The 27,023-nt window shown below is 41.4% G+C and overlaps 1 protein-coding gene across 12 annotated transcripts in view; it reads left to right on the plus strand.

Annotated features, from left to right (window-relative positions):
- The window catches only part of MAST4 (microtubule associated serine/threonine kinase family member 4), a 568,735-nt gene that overhangs the window by 212,084 nt on the left and 329,628 nt on the right, over nucleotides 1–27,023 (plus strand). The window contains exon 1 of one of the 12 annotated variants that reach the window (XM_045495030.1): nucleotides 5,768–5,922. The exons of 10 other annotated variants lie outside the window; for them this stretch is intronic. In XM_045495030.1, coding sequence (XP_045350986.1) covers nucleotides 5,884–5,922 — 39 coding nt within the window. In that variant the 5' untranslated portion in view covers nucleotides 5,768–5,883. Of the gene's footprint in view, nucleotides 1–5,767; nucleotides 5,923–27,023 lie in introns of those variants that run through there. One more of the 12 variants, XM_045495051.1, reaches the window with a different exon arrangement.

The raw sequence follows: 27,023 nt of genomic DNA on the forward strand, positions 1-27,023 counted from the left end.
TGATGTGGCCTGAAAGATAATAGAAGAGGAAGGAAAGTGTGGACACATGGCTATGGGGCCAGGAGGCCCCGCCTGAAGGACAGTAGGGTCAACTTCCCAAACTTCCCAATTTCCTCCTTTCCCTATCTTCCTGATCTGAAGCCCATTGTCATATCTTCAATTTATGTGATAGAAACTGAAGCTCCGGGAAGTTAAGGGACTTGCCCCAAGCTACCAGATTCCTCTTTGGCAGAGCCTGGGCAGGGACGGCTCTCTGTGCAGGGTCCTTTCTGCTGAGGATGCTGGAGAGTCATGACTTCCAGAAAATGAAGGGAAGTTTCAGTATTGCTTGGAACAGGCTGAACAGCCTCGCCCTGAGTCATTTCACCTAAAAGGAAAGGGAGATTTAAGGAGTGCCTTCCGTGGTAAATTCCAGAAAAGATGAAGAGTATTGGACCAGGAAATTAAGAGCTGCCAGAAAGCCCCACAGGTGAATGGGGGTGTGTATCATGCCTGATACAATAACTGAAAGGTTACCTTTGGTTGTGTGGAATTTACATGGTTGTAAAAATATTATGCTGTATTTAGAATTGAATCGTTTTGGAGCCGCCAGAAGCGTAAAGAGTTGATCAAACTCAGAGGGAGTCCCCTGAGGCACAGAGACATCTAAGAAGAAAGCAGAGCCCATCCTCCATAACTTGTCTCTGGCTGCCCTCTTCTTCCTCCTCCTTCCCCAGGGGTCCTCTCCAGCTTCTTTCCTGAAGCACTGGAAACCCTGCTCCTTTGCTCTTTTAGAGACACATGGCCTGTGGAACCTGACATTCCTTAATGCTCTTTCTGATGTGTTCTGACCAGTGACACCTTACAACATGGTAGTTTTAGGAGCTAAAAATATCTGACGCCTTCCATGTGTTTTCATTCACCTTGGAAGTCCTTTTTCCTCCTTTGCATAGACCCAAACAGGCAATAGGGTGGTTGGGAACCAAAATTGGAGAGTCAGCCTGAAAGAGCCGGTGTCTCAGTCTGCCTTTCCTTGACTGTGTGATCTTAGGAAGTTACTTGACTTCTCTGGGGGTCAGTTTCCTCATCTGTAAAATGGGGATAATATCTATGAGATATAGTTGGTGTAAGGATTAAATGAGATGAACTGTGTAAAGTACTTAGAACAGAGATTGGCACATAGTGTGTGATCAATAAATGTTGACTATTATTATTTAGAAGTAAAACATGGAGGAAAATAAAGTGCAAAAATTGGGGAGGAATTTAAATGTAAACACGGGAATGTATTTTTGAATAGATCTCCCAGCCACATTGGTCATTGGCATTCCGGGTTTACATTGCAGTATGATTATATTCACAATAATGGAGAGTTGTATGCATTCTCGGGAATAGCCTGTTTCTCCTTTTAAGTTCTTATGACTTTGATATTACTTTTTCTTAAATACAGACACGGTCATTGGCCATTGACATTGATCTTATGAGTGGAAAAAGTAATCAGTTAATGAAGAAGGATTTGTCTACTTGGCCACATAAACTTAACTGGCCAATGCACATACATAAAAGATACATGCCTCCTTGGTCTGTTATCTAAAAGTAACAGACAGGCTATGGTGGTTAATGCATTTTGTGGCCGTTTGTCTACCTTACTCAAGCAGAAGTAGTGATCACTGCCACACACGTGCGAGAAAAGACGACGGCACGATGTCACCACAGATTGTGCTGATAGTACTAGAAACCATGTTTGGAGTATCCTGACCACTCTTACTGATGGGATGAGGGACAGGGAACAGTGGCATTCTTCTGACACTGCTCTCTGTGGCTGATGTGAAGGGAGAAGCCTCTTCCTCCACCAGGAAACAGTTCTCTCAGTCCTCTCTGATCTGGGCCTCCTTAGCTTGTGTGTAGGTGGTCCCAGGGCCAAGACTGGGAGCTGCTGGTAGGGAACGGATTAGGTCGGTGCGGGCAAGGTTAAGTTTGGAAACTTCCGCTATCTTAGGAATGTATGCATGTATATGTGTATGCATGCATGTATTTATTTATTTACTTATGTCAGAGAGAGAGAGCATGTAGGCAGGGGAGGTGCAGAGAGAGAGAGAGGAGGACAGGGGATCCAAAGTGGGCTCTGTGCTGGCAGCAGCAAGCCCGTTGTGGGGCCTGAACCCACCAACCAACCATGAAATCATGACTGGAGCTGAAGTCGGACACTCAATGGACCAAGCTACCCAGGCACCCCTATCTTAGGTTTTTAAAAAAACGCCTCAAAGTGTTCCTCGTGGCAGTTTTTCGGTGAACCTTAAGTTGCTGCAGAGTGGGTATAATCAGAACGAATGTTTACTTTGGGGTAACCAGTGTGAAACTAGTGAAGAGAGGTAACTTCTTTTTAAACTTGTGAAAAATTTAAAAAGTTAAATTTAAAAAGTTAACTGACCACCTAAATCAGATGGCAAACCTGTATCCTTATACCAAACGATATAACTGTAGACAGGAATTACAAGATCTCATTCTACCATTTTGTTGAGAATGTGTGTAACCTTATGCTGTCCCCACTCCATCCCCGCTCCCATTTTGCTCAATCAGGATTAGAATTGTTTTTGTTACTGTGAGCCATTTATTGGAATGATCACTAAAATTTGAATTTTACCCATATTGCAGTGTCCATGGATTTTGAGTGTTCTTTGGAGTAAATTATGCCTGCAATGCAGTATGCATGGGGTGTATTCATACAAATACCTTTTTAAAAAAATCAAGTACTATGAAGCTCCTGGCTTTAGAGTATAATTAATGACAAAAGCTAAGAAATTTTATTTGAATACACATATAAGAGCATTAAACACTGAGGTTGGTACTTTTTGAATTAACTCACAATATTGTGAACAAATTCCATAAAGGTGTTAAATTGCAGGAAAGATGAGTTTATTAATGGAAATTAGGCTAGATCCTAATTATTACCTGTGAATAGTGTCATCGCTTGAAGTTTTTATTGCATTTTAACACATGGCTTATCTTGATGAGAAAATATATAGCAAAGGGTAAATGTAGCAATTTTCCTTTTACTATTCCCTCTGCTAAGCCATTATGGCTGGATGTTATTTTTCAGCAGCCTTTCATTTTTGTCCCAAATGTTTTTGCCTCTGGCTGGTTTTATTTCTTTAAAATGTATGTATCACTTCTCAAAGTGATACATTTTGACAGGTAATCGATATTTTTTCATACTAGATTTGATGCTGCAGTGGTTCTAATCTTCATCTTAGACTTAGTTAATGGTTGAATACTAAACTAGATTTTTATCTCAAAATATTCTTTTGTTAAGAAACATACTTTCTTCCCTTAACCAAATTCCTTTTTATCACTCCCACCCACCAAACATCTGTAGCTGCCTCGTGCCTGGGATACACAGAGTCAACTTATCTGGGATACACATCACTTGACTCTTTGACAGGGTGTCCTCGAAATGTCTTGAGATAGCATTTCCAGCTAGCTTACCCAATTGGTTACAGAAAAGATACTTCTGGCCTCTGCTGGTTTTTTTTTTCTCTCTCTCCTTCCTGGCAACCCATATGAGCTTTATATCAAGGGGAAAAAAATCTCTTCCCTTCCTTCTCTGTAGGGAAAACTTGCTGTACCCTCCCCTAGACTGTGTTTTCGCTAGACTGATCAGCACAACGAAGATGGCAGTATTCGGAACACAGGCATGTGTAAGGACCCCGGCTTGGCTTTTGCTCTTGAAAGTTCAGGTTCTTAGGTCATGATTTTTTTTTTTTTTCCTTTTCCTGAAACCAGCTAGGAGTTCCTTATGCCTCTGTGCGCAGATGACAGTGACAGTCTAAGTTGGTAAATATATTCTTACCTGCTGCCAAGGCACTTTGTCTAAGATGCCACTTCAAATTTCAGGCAACTGTTCGTGCTCCTCTCTCAGGAGGGTGACTTGAGGGAGAAAGGTCAACAACTGTCATACCTTTTGCTTTCATTGAAGGAAAAGGTCTCCCTTTTGCAGGAAAAGATTCAAGTACAGGTGGGCCTGTCAAGAATGGGGACCTGTTTCCACCAGCTTGGCAGATCTCTCACAGGTAGGAAGCAGACCTTACCCTCCAGGCTCTCAGGCTTTTTCTTTGGGTTGTTTCCTTCCTTTTTGTTTGTTTGTTTTCCTTTTTGTTTTGTCCTTCCACGTAAGTGAACACATCCGGTTTTTTGAAATCGTTTTCAAACCATTGTTTGCAGTAGGATTTTTTGGTGCCTTTTGGCTTGCCCCCGGATCACTTTGGTGCTCGCTCTTTGCTTTTAGAGATTGCATTACTTCTGCACATGGGAAAGAGAACTAAAAACTCCCTGGGGTTTTGTTCCTTAAGTGGTGTCAAATGTGCACACGTAAGTGGAAGAGCACACTGACACCCTTCTCTGCTGATGCCTCTGCTAGTGGTGGCATTTTTTGACAAGGTTTCTCTTTGTCTGAAGATATATGCGAAGACTGTTTGGGAACATAAAATGCAATCAATTTTCCTCAGTGGTTAGATTCATAAATCCCCAAGCTATTTTTAATGACATAATCTAATCAATTGATAGCACGCCTAATAGTGTGTTGACAGCCAGAAAGAGACAGGAAGCTCGTGTAATAGCAGATGGGTGGGTAAGGAACCTCTAATACTTCCTTCCCCCCCCGCCCCCACACACACACTTAGACGTCAGATATCTGGGCTAAGGTAAAACCCAGGAAATGTGGACTTAAAAAAAAATGCTCTTGTCTTACTCCCTTTCATTCAAGAGAAAGTCTGTCTAATGGAGAGAGTGAAGGCGAATGTGGTTTTCAGATGAATTGCAGAGGGTCCTAGAATCTGCCTCCTCCGAACCCAACTATAATCTCAATTTCAATATCTTGAGAATAGAAATCAAGGGAGAATAATTTATTATAAATTGGTAGTATCGTATATCGTTACTCCTGGGCCAGGCCAGTAATGAAAACTTAATATTCATCTCTTGGTTGCTTTGAATTGAAATCAGATGAGGAGGAGCGGAGTAAACAAGATGAAACAGACTGTGAAATTGCACATGATGGGAATCTTTTTTTTTTTTTTTTTTTTTTTTTTGCTGCTTATAGACTGTAAATAGGTTAATATTCCAACTAATGATGGCTCTTAGAATTTCTTCTGCCTTTTTACATATTGGTCAGGTATCAACAAAACTTAAGTTACTCTCTGGAGGGAAATTGTTACCGAAAATGTTTCTGTCTTTGGGCCAGGAATCCACTGGCAAGGTATTTATGTAAATGAATGGGCTTTCACCCTGGGAAGTGTGAAGTGTTTTGCCAAGGCAGGAAGAGCAGCCGCCCAGAGCCCTCTGTTTTCAGGGTTTCAGGCAGCGTGTTCTGCTCCGTTTTTTCTTTGATGCCATCAGAAAGGATGAGCGGCAGGCACAGTGGTGCTGCTTGGCTGACCAGCTGTGCCCTGGTTTTTCACCGTCCCAGTCAGTGGCTGCCTTTTACGGAGGTGTCTGTCACCCCTGATTTACTTAGCCACTTTGACCTTATCGTTGCTTCAGAAGGGTTTTGACCCACAGCCGCTGCCGAAAGCCGTTTACGGGTCGCCCGGAATGCCAGAGCCAGCATTTTGAAGGAGAAGGCGAAACAGGGATCCCACGATTTCCCCTCTGATAGCAGGAGCCCGCTCCGCCTGGCTAAACGCATTAGGTACCTGAGCCCACTTGCTGCGCTCTCCCAGCGAACTGCAAGCCTCCGTGATCTCCGAAGTTGCTGGAGTGCATAACTAAGTGGGACCAGCTGACTCTGGGCTCCAATCAGCTAGAGCGTGATGTAAGTGTTCAGCAGCTGCCGGGCTCTGAATTAGCGTGCCGAAGTAGAGGTAGTACAGCATGGCTAGACTGTTGTGAGGCTCAGAGAAAGCGGAGGGGGAGATGGATGAGTCCAGCATTCTAAGACGAAGAGGGCTCCAGGTAGGAGATGCTTCCGTTCTTGAAATGTAGCATCATGAGTGGTCTGCCATTGCGGGTTTCAAAGTTCCCTTTTCATTCCTGGACTGGGCACAAATACGTGCACGGTTCTTCGTATCCACTTGGCGATGTGATGTGCTAAGTCTCTAGTTACGGGGTTCGGTGACATATCACAGGGTTCAATGAGAAAGGCTGTTTTGTCAGAGACAATAGATAGGACTTGGAGTTTGGTACTTTGTGGGTTGTTTTCCTGCTGGGTGTTCAAGAATAGTTGAATTGTGGCTGGCGGTGACAGCTGATGAGCCGATTTGGCATTCTGTCAAGTGTCTGGGAAGTCTGTGGAGGGTGGCAACTCCATTCAGTTCTGGGAACACAGGACTCACTTTTGTGTCAGGATCAACCTCCGAGCCGCAGTGGCATCTGTCTGATGGCCTTGCAGATGTGTGCAGCTGCTGGGAGTTTTCTTCTGCCAGTGAGATGAAAGTTTCTGCTGGTAGTTCAATCAGAGTTGTCTATAATTTGTTTATGTTGAGATGAGGAAAAGATACGTTATCTTACTGCCTTGATGATTATGCCCGAGTTTCTCTAATTAAATTACTCCGGCTTGAGTGTAGAAATGTATTCCAAGTTAAAACTTGGCAAATCAGACAACTTGAAAAAACAAAACAAAACATCTGCTTAGTTGTTTGTAAGTTTCAGGAAGCCAAAACGTAAGTATGTTCAAAATTAGTATGTTTAACTCCTTGATAACTTTTTCCTGTATTTAGGTGGTGTTTTATTTTTTTTCTGAAAGAATCTAATGACTAGCCATTGTTAAACTCTCATTCATTATTTTTGAAAAAAAAAAAAATTCAAACGCATGCTTGATCGTACAGAATATATAGACAGGGCATATCTAGAAATGCTTCCAGATAGTCCTTAATAGTCTTTGACTCACAGCTGGTCTAGTTGTCTGCTTTTTGTTCTCAGTGTCAATTACTAATTCAACTATAATTCATATTATAATATTGTGGGCAAATTAAAGGATTATCTGCAGGTAAACAAAAGAGGGATTAAAGAAATTGGGGTTAAATGTCATCTATTGTTCCCAACCTAAGTAAACAGACTGCCTCTTTAATGATTTTCACTGTGGTCATTGTTTTGAATGTACAGTGCTGTTAGTCACTGCTGTGGATTTCCTTTTCTTTGTTTTCATCCCATCTATAAAGTTCTGGTAATGCACAGCTGTTTGTGTGGCTCCGTGTCCTCTTTGGGGTCATTGGTTAAATATGGAAAGTCTCTTTGTCAAAAAGATGATAAGCTATTAAGCTCCTAGGGGTTCTGCTTATTCGTCAATGGCAATTCCGCTAAGTTTTCTCTTTCCTTTAATGCATTTTAGATGATTGTTTAATGTATACTTGATAAGAAACTCCTTTTCGTGCTTCATTTCTCTAGTATACATTCTCATCACTTCGGAGGGCATGATTGAAATATGGTGCTTTTGAGGAGCCTAGATCTCACAGAACTTTTAATTTTAGAAATAAATCATTATTGTGGTTATTTAAAATACTAGAGTTACCTTTTATCTAAAAGATTTGTGACAAAACAAAGGAAACATAGCTCATTAATACAGTACTTAGAGTGCTGGCTGGTCATTGTACTTAACATACTTTTACTATATCTGCCATAATCTATGACAGAATGGATAGAATGTCTGATTTCTTTTATGAATGAGAAAAGTCTTCATGATGTGAGGAATAACAATATAAAAGTGTCTAAAAGTTCTGCCACCTCATGGTTACAACTTAACTTTGACTAAAACCTATTTTTCTTTTACTCCCATTGTATATCTAATATTTTTTAAAAGACATCTCTTATACAGTGTAGCTATTTTAAGAAATTGCTGTATAAGGAATCTATTTACAAAATACAAAATTTAAGCATGTGTTTGTATCAGGAAAGATGTCACTGTGGAGTTCGTGAGAATAACGCCACCTAGTGAATTTAAGAATTAAGTTAATTTACAAATACACACTATTTGAAACATTTCAACATGCAAATGAGATACATCTGTAGTGGTGAAGCTAGGCTGAAACCTACACATTTTGTAGTCCTGATACAGACCCTATGTTTTGCGAGGTAATTTTGAGCAAGTCCTGTACCCTCAGCATATGATTATTTTTCCATCAAACGCACATTGAAGCATAAGACCTTTGAGTGTAGTAAGTAGGACAGAAATATAAATGAGGTTTTTAAAAGTTAATGGCTATATAATAAGTACACTAGCCTATGGTAGGCACTCAATAAATACGTTGTTGAAAAGCAAGGGCTAATATTTCTTTTTATAACATATATCATAACGAGCAAGATGAAATAATTAGATTTTTACTCCATGCATACTATTTGAATTTGTTTTTAAGTGAGAAGAATCAGCAGTAAAGACAGTAAACACTATTTATTTACAGGGATCATTTTGACAGGACTATAGGATTTTGTACAATAATAAGAGTCTGTTGGTGTGCCGCACTGAATAAATGCATAGCGTGTGGAACAGACCAGTTTTTTAAATAACATAAAGCCTAGTCAAAAATCTGGAGCACACAAATACTGCAATTCCATACGATTGAATTTTATAATAATGTAGCATGTGTTTGGAGTAAAATAATGCGGTACGTGTTAAGAACGTATTTTTCCAATTTCAGTACCTCTGGCTCTTAAAACACAGAATACTAGTGGTATTTTTAATGTTTGGTCTTTGGGAAATTATTTTTGGTCAGAACATGTAATTTCTCAAGGCACGACTACCTCATAAAAGGGCAGCACAACTGAGTTGTTCATCTGAAGTGACTGCACTTTTCCGTCTTTTCTGTGGACTGTGTTAATATTTCCAGTACTACTGATAGCCCTTCAATCACGGCCTTGGAAATGAGAATGGGAGAAAGAGGCCCCAATGGCTTCCACTGTTGGAATCTGGGAAACTTTTCAGATTGCATCTCAAAACATGGGAAATTCTGACGGATGGATGGGCTTGGGCAGACCTTGGACTTGGGGCAATTTGAATTTCTAGACAGGTCTAATGCATCAAAGGATAACTGGCTCCTTTCAGTGCTAATATTCCTCATACACGGATCATATTTTTTGGCTGTCAGGGAAATTAATTGTTTCGGTGACTTTTGTTATATGTTTCCATTGTATTTGTTTTAATGAAAGTGTCCCTTATCCCTAATGTGATAGCTCCCAAGCCTGGAGAAAAATGAATAGGCATCGTTAAAGCAGCAAGGAATCACTAAAAGAGGGAGGGGTCTCCCAGGGAGACATCCTAGGGTTCCTCTCCTGTCATCCACTTGTGTTTTCCTTTGCCTCGTATCATCTGTTGATTTCCCTCCTCCCCAATTACACATGACTGTTTCAATACACTTCCAGGCTCTCATGTGCAGCTAGAATGTTAAGTTGTTTTTCCTGTGTGGTGCAGTTAACAACAAAACCTTTTGAATTCAGACTTCTAGGTTTTGTTAGGTTTTTTGTTTTGTTTGTCTGCCCCTACACCTGGCTTCATCTCCCAACCTTAACTGAAACAATAGCAAAAACCTAACATTATTACTTTGGCCTAGGCTCTGATTTCCCACCAACCTTCATCTCGAGTTCAGTTTTAGTAAGCAAAGAAGCAGGTGGATTCTTGTGTTCTGACTGGGTGCCCAGCTTCCTCTGTTTCTCAGTCCTTGAATGTAGGTCATTCAAGTCCTGATGTCTGAGTGCGTCTTCTCTGTCAACTTTAATGTGATTCTGGATGTGTTTACACTTGATCTAAAGTTCCACGGCAGTATCATTGTGTGGGACTATTACTCTGTCCTCATTCATTTGAAGACTCTGTATAGTTAGAGGGAGGAAGTTGAGTTAGAGGATTAATAATAAAAAGTTATGATAGTAATACTTGGGGATCAAATACTTTTGTTCTTCAGAGGTTCCAGAAAGGCAAAGAGGCTTTTTTGGGACAGGAAGAATCAGGATGGCAAATGGACTTTTGATAGTGACGAGTACTGCTTGATTAGACCAGCTGTGGCTGTATCCTAAGGGGTGTTTCTAATCCATTGAAGAAGTTCAATTTCTGTCTCTGAGATGGAGATAAAAAGTTGTAGTTTCCTGATTCACAGAGGATAAGGATAGAATGTCCTCCAGATCTCATGTTCACTCAGATTTCTATTTTATACTCAATTTTTCTTTTTTTAAGAAAAAATTTTAAAATATTTATTTTTGAGAGAGAAAGAGAGAGACAGACACAGAGCATGAGTGAGGGAGGGGCAGAGAGAGAGGGAGACGGAATCAGAAGCAGGCTCCAGGCCTTGAGCTGTCAGCACAGAGTCCGACATAGGGCTCGAACTCAGGAGCTGTGAGATCATGACCTGAGCTGAAACCAGACTCTTAACGGACTGAGCCACCCAGGCGCCCCCTCAGTTGTTTTCCTTAACGCCTTTTTGTAACCGTGTAAAATAAACAGATTTGAATAGTAGTTCCTCTTTTGCCCCTCCTTATTCTCTGATGCAGCTTGACAAACCAGAAAACTGTCATCTCAGGATTTTTGTCAGTGAAATACTAATTCTTCAAGTCATCGTGTTCCCACCCTTGATTTCTGCCTCTGTGGCCTGCTGTCCCCAAGCCCTAATAATTCTATAAAAGTAAGTCCAGAGTGGAAGGCTACCCTCTTTTGCCTTTGAACTTCTGAGGTATCTGGTATCCCTTTGTGTTCAGGCCCTTCTCCAGTCCATGCTGGTTGTCAGCTTGGGTGCCCACACCAACCGCATGGTTTAAATTTCCCATGTGATTTATTATCGACCTCTGGATAGAGTAAAAACATACCTGACTCTTTTTAATGTAGCCTCAGTCTCCTTTTTTGGTTTCATTGCTAGCTTTTTGCCTTGGAGAACCCTTTCCCATCACCCTCTCTCTCCAGATGCCATAGGTCACCTTCCCCTAAAGTGTTCTTTCCTTATTTTGCCCAACTTCCTGCTGCTCATTAAGGACCACAGCAAATTCTCACTCTTTAATGAAATTTTCCATAATTACTGCATTCCACTGTGGACTTGATAAGAGTCAGCATCTATTTTATTTGCACACCTAGTCCTGTTGCATGATGCATTGTTTTAAGATTATTTGAGTGTCCTACACTGAAATTATAAATCCATTGAAAAAAAAAAAAGAAAATTCATGATTTTAGAGTAGATTATGTGTTCAGTGACAATGAATAGCTCTGTAACTTCAGACAAATTGCTAACTACCTCTGTAAAATGGCAATAATAAATAAGGTATTTGAAGGTTGGAGGAGGTTATAAATCCTGTAAGTGCAGTATCTGGCACAGGGTACTTATTTTTTAATTTTTTTTAACATTTATTTATTTTTGAGAGACAGAGACAGAGCGTGAGCAGGGGAGGGGCAGAGAGAGAGGGAGACAGAATCGGAAGCATGCTTCAGGCTCCAAGCTGTCAGCACAGAGCCCAATGTGGGGCTTGAACTCACAGACCGCGCGAGATCATGACCTGAGCGGAAGTCAGACACTTAACTGACTGAACCAACCAGGTACTCCTGGCACACGGTACTTATTAAGTTAACCTTAGTACACTTCCTCTGTATTGCCACAGAACCTTGAATAGTGTGATTTTAAATAATTAAATGTGGCTATCAGGCAGGATCCAGGCAATAAAAGATGGTGTTCATGAACTGGATAATTTGTGGCGAGTTTAATGAAAAGGAAGGTGTAGGCAGGGTACAGGCAAAGTTTAAGGGATGATGGAGTACTAGAGGCTAGAAGCAACAGGGAGCAATCACCTTCACTAGGCCTGAAGGAGGGAGGTGGGGAGCAGTTGTAGAACCTCAAGACAGAGAAGGCCGGTGACAGGTGCCTTAGGTGAAGCTGCATAGCCAGCCCATGGTGATTCTGCAGGGAGGTGCCAAAGGAACATTGCAACCTTATTTTCCCCCTTCCTTTTGAACTCTTCTGCTCCTCATTGGTAAAACCCAGTCAGAAGCCAGATGGGCAAGTGAGCCCGTGGATGTAATTCATGCAAGCAGACTGCGAGGCCCAGGACAGAGTGGGGACTGGGTCTGGATGGGCGATGGGAGTCCACGCAGCATGGCGTGTATTTAGCATGTGTTGAACTGCTCCCTGCTCTTACTGGCAGCATTTTGCTAGCCACAGTCAATGTTGACATTTTATAGTGCAGATCTCTGGAGGCTGAACTGAGTTTAAGCATTTGAAAAGATTCAAAGCTGCTTTTTTGTGCAAAGCCCTCAACCATTTCCCACTTACATGTAATGATGTCTTTCTAGTCAGCTCTGGATCCTCTTGGGAAAATGTTCGTCCCCTTCTGCTTGAGGATCTGAAGCACATGGGTCTCCTTTGAATCAATAATGCAGGACATCTGCTCTTGAGGTCCTGCAAGCAATCTCAATTTTGAATTGCTCAGCTCTTCAGATGGTGGCACAGAGAAGCAAGGTGGGAGAGGAATATGCCAAGAGATCTCTTCCCATTCATCCCCCAGCTTCCCTGGAGGTCTGCCCTGTCACACTCTGACTGTCCATCTCTGCTCTCCCCAAAATCCTTTTACAGAGTTACGACTTCACATCATGTCCTTGGCTCTTAGTGAGAGTTGCTAGAAGAAACGGCTTTGAGAGCTGGTCTCTGCGCTTTGTGTAAAACTCCCCTTGAAGTCCTATCCGTTATGATGCGCATTGTCTCTTACATTAGGCCCACATGATAAATCAGCTTAGCGTTCACAACTCACAAAGGGTCTTCCTCTCCAGGTGGACCGGTTTGCCTCTTTGAATCAGATAATGAGAACTGGCTCTGTCTTGCCTCTTTCCTCCCAGTGATGAGAGCAGTTTCATACTCGGTTACAGTGGCTCTCTACATAAACATAGCCACCATTTCTCCGCCTAGTTCCCTCTTTTAGTAGTTACGTGACCTTATGTATTATGTCTTTTAAAAATCCCAAGTTGCCTGAAAAGGTTTTTCTGTAAGAACTGAAAGTTTAGTACTATTGCACTTAAAACAGTGAAATCGTTTCAGGAATGATTTTAGAAGAAGACAAAAGGAGATGGAAAGACCAGCTAATCAATAAACTAGGTAAACTATAAAAATTGTGAATTACGTGAACTTCCAGAGATCAATATGCATGCAGCCACCAATCATTTTATCGCTGACACCAGAGCCTAACGAAATTAAAGTGTTTGATTTTACTTGAAACTTAAGTTGCAAATAAATTATGAGTTACGGGAGAGCTTTTTCAAGTGTCTTAGCATGTATTTGTCTTGGAAGCAAAGGCATGGAGGTTGGCAAATGACTTTTGAGACATGCATGTTAGAAGACAATATTGCCATTAAAATCATGACTTTGACAATTATTTCATGATGGGGGAAAACGCTGGCACTAATAATTTGAAGTGAAGAAAGGTAACTAAACCGTGTACATAATGCACGTTTAATCCCACAGACATTAGTCTGTGAGGCAGGGATGAGAAGCTGGAAGCGGGGGGGGGGGGGGGAAGAGAAAAAAATAACGGATCTAACATATATGAATATACCTAACACAGGTTAAGAATGCATTTTGTTCTTCATGTAAAACAACAGGAAGAAAAGGCCCTGAAAGGTTAATTGTATCTTGATGGTGGGATCTAAACATTTTTCTTTGAACTGGTCTATAGTAAGCATCTATTACTTTGTCATCTTTCAAAACTGTGGGATTTGGGGGCCTAGTTTTAATTCTTTGGCATTGTTGTCTAAGAAGAAGTTTTATACTACTCAACAACATCAATGAGAAGGTCTTCAAGACGCTTTTTTTATTTTTTATTTTCTTTTGTGCATCTTTATGGAATTGAGAAAGGTAAATCAATTCTAGTGTGATACCTAGTTCCAGACCTTAGGACGGTGGTTCAACTGAATCTGTCCTTTTGAACTACCCGGAGAGCTTCCAAAGCCTGAGGCCTAGATGCAACCTGTGTGAATTAAATTAGCACCTTTCAGCTGTGTGCAGCCAAGATTGAGCCCCTCTGCCCCGATGGGATTACTTGTCCAAGGAACCCTAAATCATGGAACCTCTACTTCTGTATCTCCAGTGCAAGGTTTGACAGACTTCAAAAGGTGTGACCTCCTTCAAAAGGTTTGGCCTCCTTTTTTCCACTGAGACGTTGGTTTGTTTTTACGGAGAAGGAGGTAGATGCACTCCATGTATTTGTTTTTTTGACTTCCCAAGCAATAGCAAAGATTGTCATGTGCGAGCTCAAACCAGTAACAAACTCAGCTCCAGGAGGGATTTATTAGAGTGGTGCGGCTGGAGGCAGCCTTAGACCATTACCCTGAAAAGACCCAGGGCACTGGTAGTGTCCAGGCCCACTTTTCCATTTTTTTAAATTGCTGGGATATGCCCCATCATTTGCATCTAGAAACCACCTCAAGAGCCTGGTAAGACTGTTGCTTTGTCCCTTGAAGCATTGTCCTAATGCTTAGATATTACACGCCTGTGGTTTGGAACTCTTACTCTAGATATTCTTCAGTAGTATTCTTGTTGAGTTCTGCACACATTTGCTATTCTACTTAGATTGTGAATGCAGATGCTTTTGATTCTGGCAGTCAAGCATGGAAGTCCATTCTTTGCCTTTGTTTCAATAAATGTATCATAATAATAATGACAGCAGCAGCAGTGTATTTTGACCAGGTTGGTGTCAGATCACTGAATATTGGGTCTTGATGCTATTGGACTTCCCATCCCAGGCTCCAGCGTTACTGAACGAGTGGAATATGGTACTGACCCACGAGGGGCTTATCATGGGGGAGATGCACGGCTGTTGAGGCAGCAGCCAGGGCTGGGTCCTGCATCTGTCACAGGGCAGAGGCATACACTATGGGGCTGGCTCTGCCGTGGGAGGCACAAGGCTTTGTGCAGGTGAGGATGTTGCTGCCTGGCGGTGATGAGTTAGGAAGGGTGGTCTAGGCTGGGGAAACAGCCAGGCCTGCGAAAATTGGGCCGGGTCTACCCTTTGGAAAGAGCTGCAAGGTAGTGCATGGGAAAGACAGGTGGTGGCAAGCCAGAGGCCCAAGAGTGATGCCATGTTGAGGCATCTGGAGGTTACTGTTGAACAATAAGAAGCCATTGAAAGATTGTAAGCAGGGGGCAGAAATCTTTTGCCAGCTGTCAGCTGTGGTGTCACCTGTGCATGAAGAATGCCTGGGAAGAGGCCAGGAACAGCTAGGTTATGAGCAAGGGGTTGAGGGGTGTTGCCACTGTGTCTCTGAAAGTAGAGAAAAGGCGCTTCAGTAGAATTAATGCATGGTGACCTCTTGGGATGGATGGGGAAAGAGCTGGGAGGAGCCAGGGATGATGGCCAAGTCAGATGAAGACCAGAAATAAAAGTGATCTGGATGGTAAGAAGATGATTAGCTCTGAGCATCTGGAGTTTAAAGCAGCTGTGGAAGCCCTAGAAGCACCTTGTAGGTAGAGGTGTTCAATAAGCAGCTTGGACATACGGCCTTAGACTTCCTTCCGCACAGAGGTCAAGGCTGGATATAGATTCTGAAGTCATCTGCGTTAAATAATTAATCAAAGTACAGGATGAATAATGGGAGAGTACAATTTCTCACAGCCTAATAGATTTGTTAGAATAATTTTCAAGCATTACTATAACATGTATTTTAACACTTATTTTGCAGGGCTGGTTACAATGATAAAAACAGCAAAGCAGTTTTATGCTTTAGTGTCAGGTATTGAAGATATATCCAGTTTTGAAGATGTGGGGTTTTTTGTGTGTGTGTGTGTGTGTGTGTGTGTGTGTGTGCGCGCGCGTGTTTTTGCAGATTGCTTCCAACTTTGACAACTTGCCTACGGGTCTCATTTCAATACAGTTTTGAAAAGGCAAAATGAGACATCCTAAACTAGAGGCTGTAATGGAAAAAGCAATTCATTCTTTTTTTTTTAATTTTATTTTTTATTTTTTAAAATTTACATCCAAATTAGTTAGCATATAGTGCAACAATGATTTCAGGAGTAGATTCCTTAGTGCCCCTTACCCATTTAGCCCATCCCCCCTCCCACAACCCCTCCAGTAACCCTCAGTTTGTTCTCCATATTTAAGAGTCTCTTCTGTTGTGTCCCCTTCCCTGTTTTTATATTGTTTTTGTTTCCCTTCCCTTATGTTCATCTGTTTTGTCTCTTAAAGTCCTCATGTGAGTGAAGTCATATGATTTTTGTGTTTTTCTGACTAATTTCACTTAGCATAATACCCTCCAGTTCCATCCATGTAGTTGCAAATGGCAAGATTTCATTCTTTTTGATTGCTGAGTAATACTCCATTGTATATATATACCACATCTTCTTTATCCATTCATCCATCGATGGACATTTGGGCTCTTTCCATTCTTTGGCTATTGTTGATAGTGCTGCCATAAACATGGGGGTGCATGTGTCCCTTTGTTTTTTTTTTAATTTTTTTAAATGTTTATTATTTATTTTTGAGAGAGAGACAGAGTGAGAGTGGGGGAGCAGCAGAGAGAGAGAGAGAGAAAGAGAGAGAGAGAGAGAGAGAGAGAGAGAGAGAATCTGAAGCAGCTCCAGGCTCCGAGCTGTTGGCACAGAGCTCAACATGGGGCTCGAACTCACGAACCACAAGATCATGACCTGAGCTGAAGTCAGACGCTTAGCCAACTGAGCCACCCAGGCACCCCGCATGTGTCCCTTTGAAACAGCATACCTGTATCCCTTGGATAAATGCCTAGTAGTGCAATTGCTGGGTCGTAGGGTAGTTCTATTTTTAGTTTTTTGAGGAACCTCCATTCTTTTTAAAAAAAATTTTTTTTAACGTTTATTTATTTTTGAGACAGAGAGTGACAGAGCATGAACGGGGGAGGGTCAGAGAAAGGGAGACACAGAATCCAAAACAGGCTCCAGGCTCTGAGCTGTCAGCACAGAGCCCGACACGGGGCTCGAACTCACAGACCGTGAGATCATGACCTGAGCCGAAGTCAGCCGCTTAACCGACTGAGCCACCCAGGCGCCCCAAGGAACCTCCATTCTTAAATTAAGATGACGAGGTTGGTACCATATTGTTTGAAACAGTGAGTGAATTTAAAACCTGAGTGAGATTACATCAAATTCAACAAAGACTTTTCCTTTTCAATGGAATATCTGTAATTGAAGATAGGGGGTTCAGCCAAGAAAGACAGATGGCATATGTACAACCTTATCAGTTTTCTGACACACTGTTGCCAATTTGTGTATGTATACACAAAGACATTAAATCACATTGATAAAAAACTGAACCCTTTTGGGAGTTATAGGTAGGATGCATTACAATGAGCATGAAATGATTATAGAAAACATGAAGTAGTTTTTAATGGATTGTTTTAGCTTAGTGATCATAGTTAGATAGCAGCTACATCTAGAAATTCATTTTATAGGATTTTCATCATAATGATGTTTTTCCTGATGAGATAGTGGTACTTCTGTATTTTCCAATTGCCTCTTCTTTCAATTTTAGCATTGTTCTGAAAGTGAAGGTGGAATTAGACCATTGATTTGACTGTTTACACTTTTCCCTTAAAACTTTATTCTAAATATAAATTATTGAGCTCACAGATTCTTTTCCCATTAACTGTTGAGCAATCCAACTAAAAGATACGGTAAATACAGATCGAATTTGGATAGTGTGGTGGATACAATTATTCTCTTAATTGTTCAGTCCTCTGTCTACATTCACTCCCCTGCCCAGGCCTCATGGCTTCATCTCAGGCAGAGGTACTTCCCCTCAGTTGACTTTGGGCTCAGCTGTGTGACTTGCTGGGGCCCATGACCTGTCAGTTAATGAGTCACAAACAGAGGCTTGAAATAAGGTTGTGCTGTTGGTCCTGCCATCTTGCCCTTTGGTGATTTACTGTAAGAACAACATGCACTGAGTAGCCATTGGGTTCCAGAACAAACCCTCATCGAACTGACTTACAGTAACCTGGAGCCAGGAGCCAAGCCTGGGAAACTCAGAGTCTACCTGCAGACATGCCACTGTGAGAATAAATGTTTACTGTTGTAAGCCACTAGTTTTGTATGGGTTTATTATCCAGCCTTATGGTAGCAGTGATGACAATACACGGGAACAAGCTCATGTTGTGGCAAAGACCGTCAGAGCAGTGGCACTGAAATCTAGTAGACTACTGTGTGGATGTTGAACAAATGCCTTTTGCCTGGATTATCCTGGGCATACTGCTGTCATCTAAACTTCAGGTTTGTCATCAGTCAAATGGGAATACTACTTACACCCCAGGACTGCTATAAAAATAAATAAGATGTACGCATGTAAGTTACTTTGAGCAATGTCAAGCAGCTAGTAAGAAGAACATAGTAAGTAATCATGGCCATTTTCACTGTATTTCTACATAGCTGAGCCTCCCTCTTCTTCTGCTTCCCTTGTACTGTGTTACTTTGCCACATCGTAGTTGTGTGACTCTGGAGCAGGTTAAAACTTTCCTGTGGCTTAGGGGTGTGTGTGTGTGTGTGTGTGTGTGTGTGTGTGTGTGTGTGTGTGTGTGTTTCCCTATAATGTAAGAGTACTAACACTTACCTAGCAGGATTCTTAGTGGACTACTGCAAAGGTAGGTAAATAATTGTCTTAGTTCAGGCTGCTATAACAAAATAAAACAGACAAGAGGTCTTAAACAACAAGCATGTATTTCTCACACTTCTGGAGGCTGGGAATGTCAAGGTCAAGGTGCTGCAGATTCCATATCTGGTGAGAGCCATCTTCCTGGCTTACAGATAGCTACCTGCTGGTTCTATCTTCACACAGTGGAGACAAATCTCATTTCTCTTTTTTTTTTAAGGGCATTAACCCCATCATCAGGGCCCCCGCTTCATGACATAGTCTCCCCCTAGTAATCTCCTGACCTCCAAGTCAATCATATTAGGGCTTCACCGTATGACTTTGCCTGGGGGCAGGACACAGGCACAAACATTCAGTCCACAGCACTAACCATGGCTGAGTGAGACGGCACTTAGTAAAAGTAGCTTTACTATTAAGTTTACTATCCATACATTCCCATCATTTCTTTAAATTCAGGTGTCCATTCCTAGTTCTTGAATGCCTCTTACGAGCCAAGCATAACACTCTGTACTTTGGGCTTACCTCTAGATTTCTAGAATCTCTGTTTTCTAGAGGGTGGAGCACAGAGAAGGAAAGAGCAGAAGTACTGCAGTTGGAAAGGCATGATATATTGGTAACATCATTCAAATATTTAATATGTGTGTATTATACCTTTGCTCCTATGAGTGTTAAAGAGTAGCTCCTTCAGTGTTGGGGGGGGCATGCCGGGGTGGCTCAGTCAGTTAAGTGTCCAACTTCAGCTCAAGTCATGATCTCACGGCTGGTAGGATGACATCTAAAATGGGCTGGTGTTTGTAGCTCATCTGTATTAATCAGTGTGGCAAGATGACTTCTGAAATGCCTTTGGTTTAAATGGACAAAAATAGCTAAGTTTACTTTTTGCCTATGGAAAAATGTTTTGATGTGTTGGCTCTCAGTCTACAGACTTTTGCCTGTTCTTCCCTTTTGTACAAATTTTGTGTACTGTCTTATTCCCTTTGTGTGTGTGTGTGTGTGTGTGTGTGTGTGTGTGTGTGTGTGTCCACGCGTGTCCACTGACCACACCAGCTGTGAGATCCTGGTACTGCATACTTCTCTATCCAGAATTTGCTCCATAGAAGCCTGTGTCCTCAACGTTCTTGCTTTGAAATTACTTTGATGTGTATCAGCTGGAATAGATTTTGAGATGCTGGGTTTTAACATCTGTGTGCCACTTTCTCTAGAAGCTAATTGACTGATTGGGGTTGGAGGAGACATGAGAGTCTATACATTTGACCAATTTCAGAGAGCTTACCTTGCAAGCTATTGAAATGCAAAAACAGATTACACTTAGAGACTCGGAGAACTCACAGTTGAGTTCTTTGTTTTCTTCTGAAAAAATAAGCATTCAAAATTCATGCACATTCTATTATTCATGTGGTTTATATTTAGGTTCTGCTTATATGTCTAGATAAATCTTATCACCATTATTTAAAATTTCATGAATGAAACGTTGCATCTCTAATGCCACACTAGCCTAGACACCTTTAACCAATCAAAGTAACTTGAAATGCAGCCCTTAAATGAGTTCTTGTGTGTGCCTGTGTATATGCATTTACATATGTCATTGCCTTATCTATAGCTGTTTTTTTTTTAATCTACTCTGTGTAAAGTGGGTGAGAATTCAAAACAACCTTATTTTGCCCCAGAAAAACCTGAATTTTTAGTATGTGGTGCTTATAAGGCTTCTATGAAATAGAGTGTTGATGTCAAAGCACTTCTCTTTGATAGTTGTTACATTTGTGGTCCTGATACAGACAGGACACCTTTACTGTGCTCTCTGTTCACCTGCCTGTTCAAGGCAGTCATTGGCCACCTGTCATGTGTCAGGTGCTTGAGAAGAATCTGGCATGTCAGCAAGGCGGTTCCTCTGTTATGCAGTCTGCTCCCCAGCTTAGCTTTCCCTGAACACTTAATGCCTTCAGGAATCCCCTTTTTCCTGAGCTTTGGTCACGTCACCCATATCAGAAGAGAGTATAATTTTCCTAGCCAAGTCCAGAGCCTGTCTACTTCCTGTCTACTACCTCTTGGCATTGACACTGACTTTTCTTACCAAAGCCTCCAGGACATGAGGGGCGGACTAGCCACTGATATGTGTGTGAGAAGGAGCATGGAGTGCGGTAAAATCCTTTGTGTCCTCGGTAGTTCTGGTGATGGTCTGAATTAAGCTTTCTGTTACCTTCTGTAAGCCATATGGAAATTTATCAGGTCTCTTTGCCCTGTTGGAGGTTCTGTAATTTCCAAGTAGGAAAAGTTGTTCTGGGGGAAAAAAAACCCACAAATGTTCATGGGGATTTTGATAGAAAATAGGGCCCGAGTGTATCTGGGTTCATGCTTACAGCAGAAAGGAGTTGCACAAATTATTGCGATTCGATGCTTTTTCTTTTTGGAGTTATCTCAGTTTTGAGTCTTTTCTCCTTTTCCTTCTGTGCCTTCAAATGTGTTTCAGTGGATATGCTGGGGTGGGCGGTGGTGGGGCAGTGAACAGTGGCTGTATCATTTCCTGCCTCCTCATGCCAGGAGGTGTCTTTCATTATTATAGTCCTTCCTGTCATTGTCAGATGCTTTCCTTAAGTTGTTCTCAGCTGAAAACTGGTGTGAAGTCTGGCATTCATCATTAACATCTGGCCCCAGCCAGTGTGTGTTTGTGTGTGTGTGTGTGTGTGTGTGTGTGTGTGTGCATGCACATGCATGCTTCAGGGTGTATGTTGGTTATGAGCTGTTGGTTTCTGCTTTCCACCATTTACTCCCTTTGGTTTTCTCAGTTATGGACTATGACCTTTTAAACCTCCAGGCACACATTTAATCTTCTTTCTATCTTTATGGTAAAAAACAAAACAAAACCAAAAAAAAAAACCACCAGCATTGCTTTGAACATAGTATAAGAATGTTGATTTGATTTGAGAAAGTGTCTTTGTTTTATATATCTCTTCACTTAAAACAGTGATCAGCTACATTCTTCTGGTACTTTGTTGCTTCTGTTCCTATGATTAACTTAACAGTTACAGGAAGTGCTTTTAGGTCTTCATCATTGGCATCATCTCATGGGAACATTCATTCCCTCACCCACTTGGTTTTTTATCCTGTGTTTTTACTTCGTACAAAGCTGGGGATAGAAGGACCAACAAGATACACTTCTTGTCATCTTGTGGGTGCTTACAACCCAGAAGTAGAGAAGGCAAACTAGAAACTAGACAATTGAATGCAGAGTGATACATGTTATGATGGTTAACCTGTCACAAAGTTGGTGCTCTGTAGATGGGTAGATGAATAGTGTAAATATGCAATAGGATGCCATAGGGGCACATAAAAAGACATTTACCCAGTGATGGAGTGATCAGAAGCATGACATCACTGATGAAGGTTGGCAATTAATTTCTGTTCATATTTTGGTCTGCTCATATTAAGTTTCCCAAAATTCAAGGGAAGATAGACAAGAATGTATGTATGAGCTTGGAGAGATAAGGACAAGCGTGGCCTGGAGATAGATATTCAGGTGGCATTGTCCTGTGGGTGATGACCGGAGCCACGGCAGTGGATGAAATCACCCACTGAGAGTATGAAGTATGAGAAAAAAGAAGGATCTAGAAAATAACAGAATTAATCGGGTCCTACCCTGTGCTCTTAGCATAGCCGTGGTAATTGACATAAATGTGATGTTTATTGGGCTTCTGAGTGCTTTCCATGTGTCAGCTCATTTCACTTCTACAGCTGCCCCTTAAGAAAGATGGGATTATCCTTCGTTTTCAGAGGTGAAAACTGTGGAGGGAACTAACCTTTCTGGGTCTCATAGTTCATTTAGTGAGCAAGTAGCAGAGCCTGGCTTCAAAACCTGGATGCCTAGATTCAAATTTAGGTGGTTTAAACATATTCCTAATGGTCTTACAATTGTTTTGCTTCCCTGAATTGGGCACAACAGACAGCCTGAGTGATAACTCTCATCTATTATGACAGGTTCAGTAGAAGTTGTATCCAGCATAATATGGAAGCCCAGAGATGGGGATGCCAGTGTGTCCATGTAAAGTAAGCTAGATGGAGATGGTGATGAGTTCCCTCATCCATAGTTTTACCCTGGCCTTGAGGGGCTAAAGCTATGTTGTTTTTTTGAAACAGTAGGCTTTGATATTAGTTCTGAATAGTTTATCCATCGAAGGCAGGGTGAAATAGCGTCCACTGCCCTAAGAGACAGGATGGCTTGGTCTCTGGAAGTGCATCTGGTTTACTGATAACTTGGGTCCTAGAGAAGATATAGCTAATCCATAATTGTAACTCATAAATTGTGTCATTATATCAGAAAAGGTATATTGTGGCTTAAAATCCCCGGACCATTCTCTTAAAACCTGGAAGGACATTGTAAACTAGTTGGCATATGGAAAGCCATGCTAATAAACAGAGAACAGTTAGTAAGGCAAAAGAAGAAGAAGAAGAAGAAGACGACGATGACGATGAAGAAGATGAAGAAGAAGACGAAGAAGACGACGAAGAAGACGAAGAAGAAGACGAAGAAGATGAAAAAGAAGACAAAGAAGACAAAGATGAAGAAGAAGAAGAAGAAGACGATGACGAAGAAGAAGAAGAAGAAGAAGACGATGATGAAGAAGAAGAAGAAGAAGAAGAAGAGGAAGAAGAAGAAGATTTTAAATTTTATTTGTATTTAGGGTAATTTTAGTTCTTGGAAAAAGGGGTAAAGACAAACAAAGAGCTCTGGAGATCAAATAGTTTCCAGGAGTAGGTATTACTTTTATTATGACAAATAACTCAGTTGGAACCTATAACTGCTTGACTTAACTAAATTGAGATCCTACTGAGTTAGAAGATGTGGTCCCCTGATGCTTAATACTTTGCTGGTATCCATTCCCCCTTTGCTCCTTCTTAGCAGCCCCTGATTTCCATTTGGGGGAATCCATGTGGTTTTAGAAATGTGGACCAAGGTCTGGATCGAGAGGGGCCAGTGGTATAGATTGGGCTGATGATCCTTCCTATTTTCTCCCATTGACCACAGTGATGGCAGGGACTGATGGAGTCTGGCAGAGTGGACTTCTGTTCCTTTCCTGGGAAGGCTGATGCCAAGTTGCTCTTTCTCGCTGGACATTAATTAGGAAATACATACTTTCAAAAGTAAATGCCAGGTATTTTGGATGTGTGAAAAAGCATGCTGTAGGAAGATGGAAATCCCATGAAAAGCAGGGCCAAAGGATTCCAAGAAATCAGGTTTGTAACAACGGAAGCTGCTAAATCAAAGCTTGTCTGAAGCAAAGCCTCTCACTGGACTTTTCAGTTATGCCACTGGGTGAATCCGTTATATCGTTGAACCACTTTGAATTGGGTATTTTGTTCCTTGGAACAGAAATCACCATCACTATTCTGTAGTTTTCATTTGGTGATTTTCTTAAGATAGCTATTTTTCCTTTAAAATATTTAGGCATTTTTATTTTAATGCCAAAATAAATTTAGCAGGTGTTCCCCTAAAATAGTTTGCATTTTTCTTCTACAAAGACGTCTTTATTTTATTTTACAATGTAAGTAGGTTTTAACATATGAGTGTTTTGTTTATGAAGAGGTCCAAGGAAATACAAGAATGGGATTATTAAGGGATGAAAATTTATTTCAGTGACATTTGCAATGAAAATGATAAAATATTTTCTTTGAAGGATTAGTATATTTGTGCTCTTATTCTGCTAACCTCTTAAAAGCAGGCAGACGTTTGTTTGGCAAGGAGAGAATTACTAGGCTCATCTTCGTCAATAAGTTAGCCTCAGTTATTATAATTATATCTTAAGTGATTTGATGGTGACAAATAGCTGACGTGGCAAGTCAGCATGAAGCTTTATAGTGTTCCTGCCTTTTATCACTTCTGCTCTAAATAATTGTTCACATCTGTCGCCAATAGATGTAGCTGTGTGAGGATTTGGATGTGTGGAACAGGAAATCCTGGCTAGTGATTTTTTTTTTTTTTATCCTTTCTTTTATGTCTTTTCTTCCCAGGTTTCCTCTCCTTTCCAGTGCATTGACTGTATGAAGTGTTCTCATTATGAAATGCTGTGCTTACAATGGCAGGTTGAATTCCGTAAGTGATGTGGCCAATCACGCTTTGGTCCATAGCTGCCTTTATTCACATGGCCTAGGCAGCTTGGATGCCTGGTGTGCTCATGGCAGAAAGCTGAGTCAGATACGTGGAGACAGTTGACATCCATGCTGTCCACCCCAGTGTCAAGTTCTCTTCACATAAAGCCTGGAGGTAGAGTGAAGTTTGGGGGAGGGTCTCAGCCTTTGCGAAATAAGAAAACTGACTCACCGACAGTGATTGGGATGATTGGGGTGTCCTTATTCTGGGTTCCCTTGGTTATTTCGGGCATCTGTGAATTGAGATGCAGCCAAAATTGCGTTCTGTGGCCTGGAGGTTGACCATGAAGCATTCTTGGGGAAGTGGATGGAGATTGTGAGGGGTCTGTGGAAATTTGCCCAATTTGCTCCATTTTGCTTCCTGCACCATGAGGAGGCCGAGGAAGCAGGAGAAACCCCTCTCTGTCAGCTCTGCACCAAGGAAACATCTCTGCTCTCTGCCTGGAGCAGTCTACGCCCTCCCACTTCGTCTGCTGCTTGAATCTTCCCCTTCTTCATCTTACTTCCTTCCTCATCTTGGCAGCTCTCCCATGACCTGGCAGTCCCTCTCTCTTTCCCTCCCTTTCTTCTCTCTTGCCCTCCTCCCTCTTCCTCTGCCCCACTTCTCTCTTTTCTTCCCCTGCCTTTTTTTCATTTACTCACCTCCTCCTGTTTCTTGAGTTTACTTGGACATACTTTTGTCCAGAGCAGCAGTTTTCTACTGTCAACCCCCAAGCCTGGGTCAGGTCCCCATCAGATCAGATGGGAATTGCCTGTTCTCTTGTCTCTCTCTATCCCAGGAGTCTGTAAGCTTCGTGAAATTTGGGAGATTGTCTTACTGCCTGTTAGATCCCAATTGCATGGTCAGATGTGGTATGATCAGTAAAGCTGGTTATTGTCAAGGGCTAGGTTCCAGATGTTTTTGATTCTGTGTTTTTGAGCCATTCTGTTAGATTTTTTTTTTTTATTGTGCGTGTTTTTACAATCAGAATAGGAAGCTTAAAAAGGAAATAGAGAAAAAGCTATATGTGAAATAAGGGGACTCTCTCAAGGTCTGTTCAGTTGTTCATGGGGTCTCCAGCAAAAAGCATATTACCTCACAGGCATGAGAGAATTATTTATAGTGGTTACATCAGCCAGAATAAAGATGATGAATTTAAGATTCTCGTCCCTGCACATCCTGTGAGTCACTGCAGAATTCCAGGTAGAGGATTTGCCTCATTTGCTTTTTGTTGTTGCTGTGAATCCTCCAGGGTCCAGGTTTTGAGCTTTTGTGTAAGGAAAGTGTCCCTTTTTCTTCAGTGGCTAATGTCTGAGGTCCTGAGAATGAGAGAAGCACAGAATTTTAAGTCCAAGAGAGAAACCTTAGATTTAATCTAGCTTAATTCCTTCATCTTTCAGCTAAGAACACTGAATCTCAGAGAAATAAGTGACAGAACTGAAGTTATCAAAATAGTGGCTCTCGGAATCAGTGTTTGAATTCGTAGCCTGCTCACCCTGCCCTCTCCTGCATAGCAAATGCTTGAGTTCTTTTGTGTGGCTGTGTTGAACTTTTGCATAATGACTTTGTAAGTAAGAAAATAGTCCTTGCTTAACGGAAATGATCCCATTTTCAGAAAGTTTGTGAATATCCTCCAGTGAATCTTCTGATTAAATAACTAAATTGCAAAAGCCTGTCCCAAGTTGTTGCCATGGGGCATTTTCTAGACTTTGAATAAATGTTTACTAACTGTTTTCATTTTATATTTTGGAAGTGTGAAGGCAAACAAAAATATCTTCAGGGGGTAGAGGCATAAGATACTTACAGAAAGCCAACCATGGGCCCTGTAGGGAGTGGTGGGGGCTCTTGGTCAAACTGGAGAGCATGGGTTCTGCTTTAAAAGGATTCAAATTCCATTTTTATTTGGAAATCCTAAACAGAACATAACTATGACCTTTGAACCTTGTGTTTGAGATTCCCTTCAAATCTAGGCCCTCAAAAAAATTATATAAAGAATTCATTTTAAGCCCCTTAAACAAATAAAAAAACAGGACAAAACCTTGTAAAATTGCATCCAAGTGGGAGGACTCTTCTCTTGGAATATGGGAGAGGGCTTCTCTTGCCCATAGAGGTTACTCAGGCTGTATTTATACTCGGTGCATGCTGTAAATTTCCCCATAGATGGTAATCTCCATCTTCCGTAATTGAGAATGGTTTAAAATTATTCTAAAAACACATGAGAGATTTTAGCACAGTATTCCATCTTGGCCCTGTTTTTTCGTGTGTAAGAACCATAATCTTACCTATTTATCTCGCTATCTACCTGCGCAAAGACTCTGCAGAAAGGCTTGGAGTAGAGAAAAAGAATCTCATAGAGCATCGTCATAAGTAG

Source organism: Leopardus geoffroyi, chromosome A1 (genome assembly GCF_018350155.1).
Source record: "Leopardus geoffroyi isolate Oge1 chromosome A1, O.geoffroyi_Oge1_pat1.0, whole genome shotgun sequence".
Taxonomy (NCBI): domain Eukaryota; kingdom Metazoa; phylum Chordata; class Mammalia; order Carnivora; family Felidae; genus Leopardus; species Leopardus geoffroyi.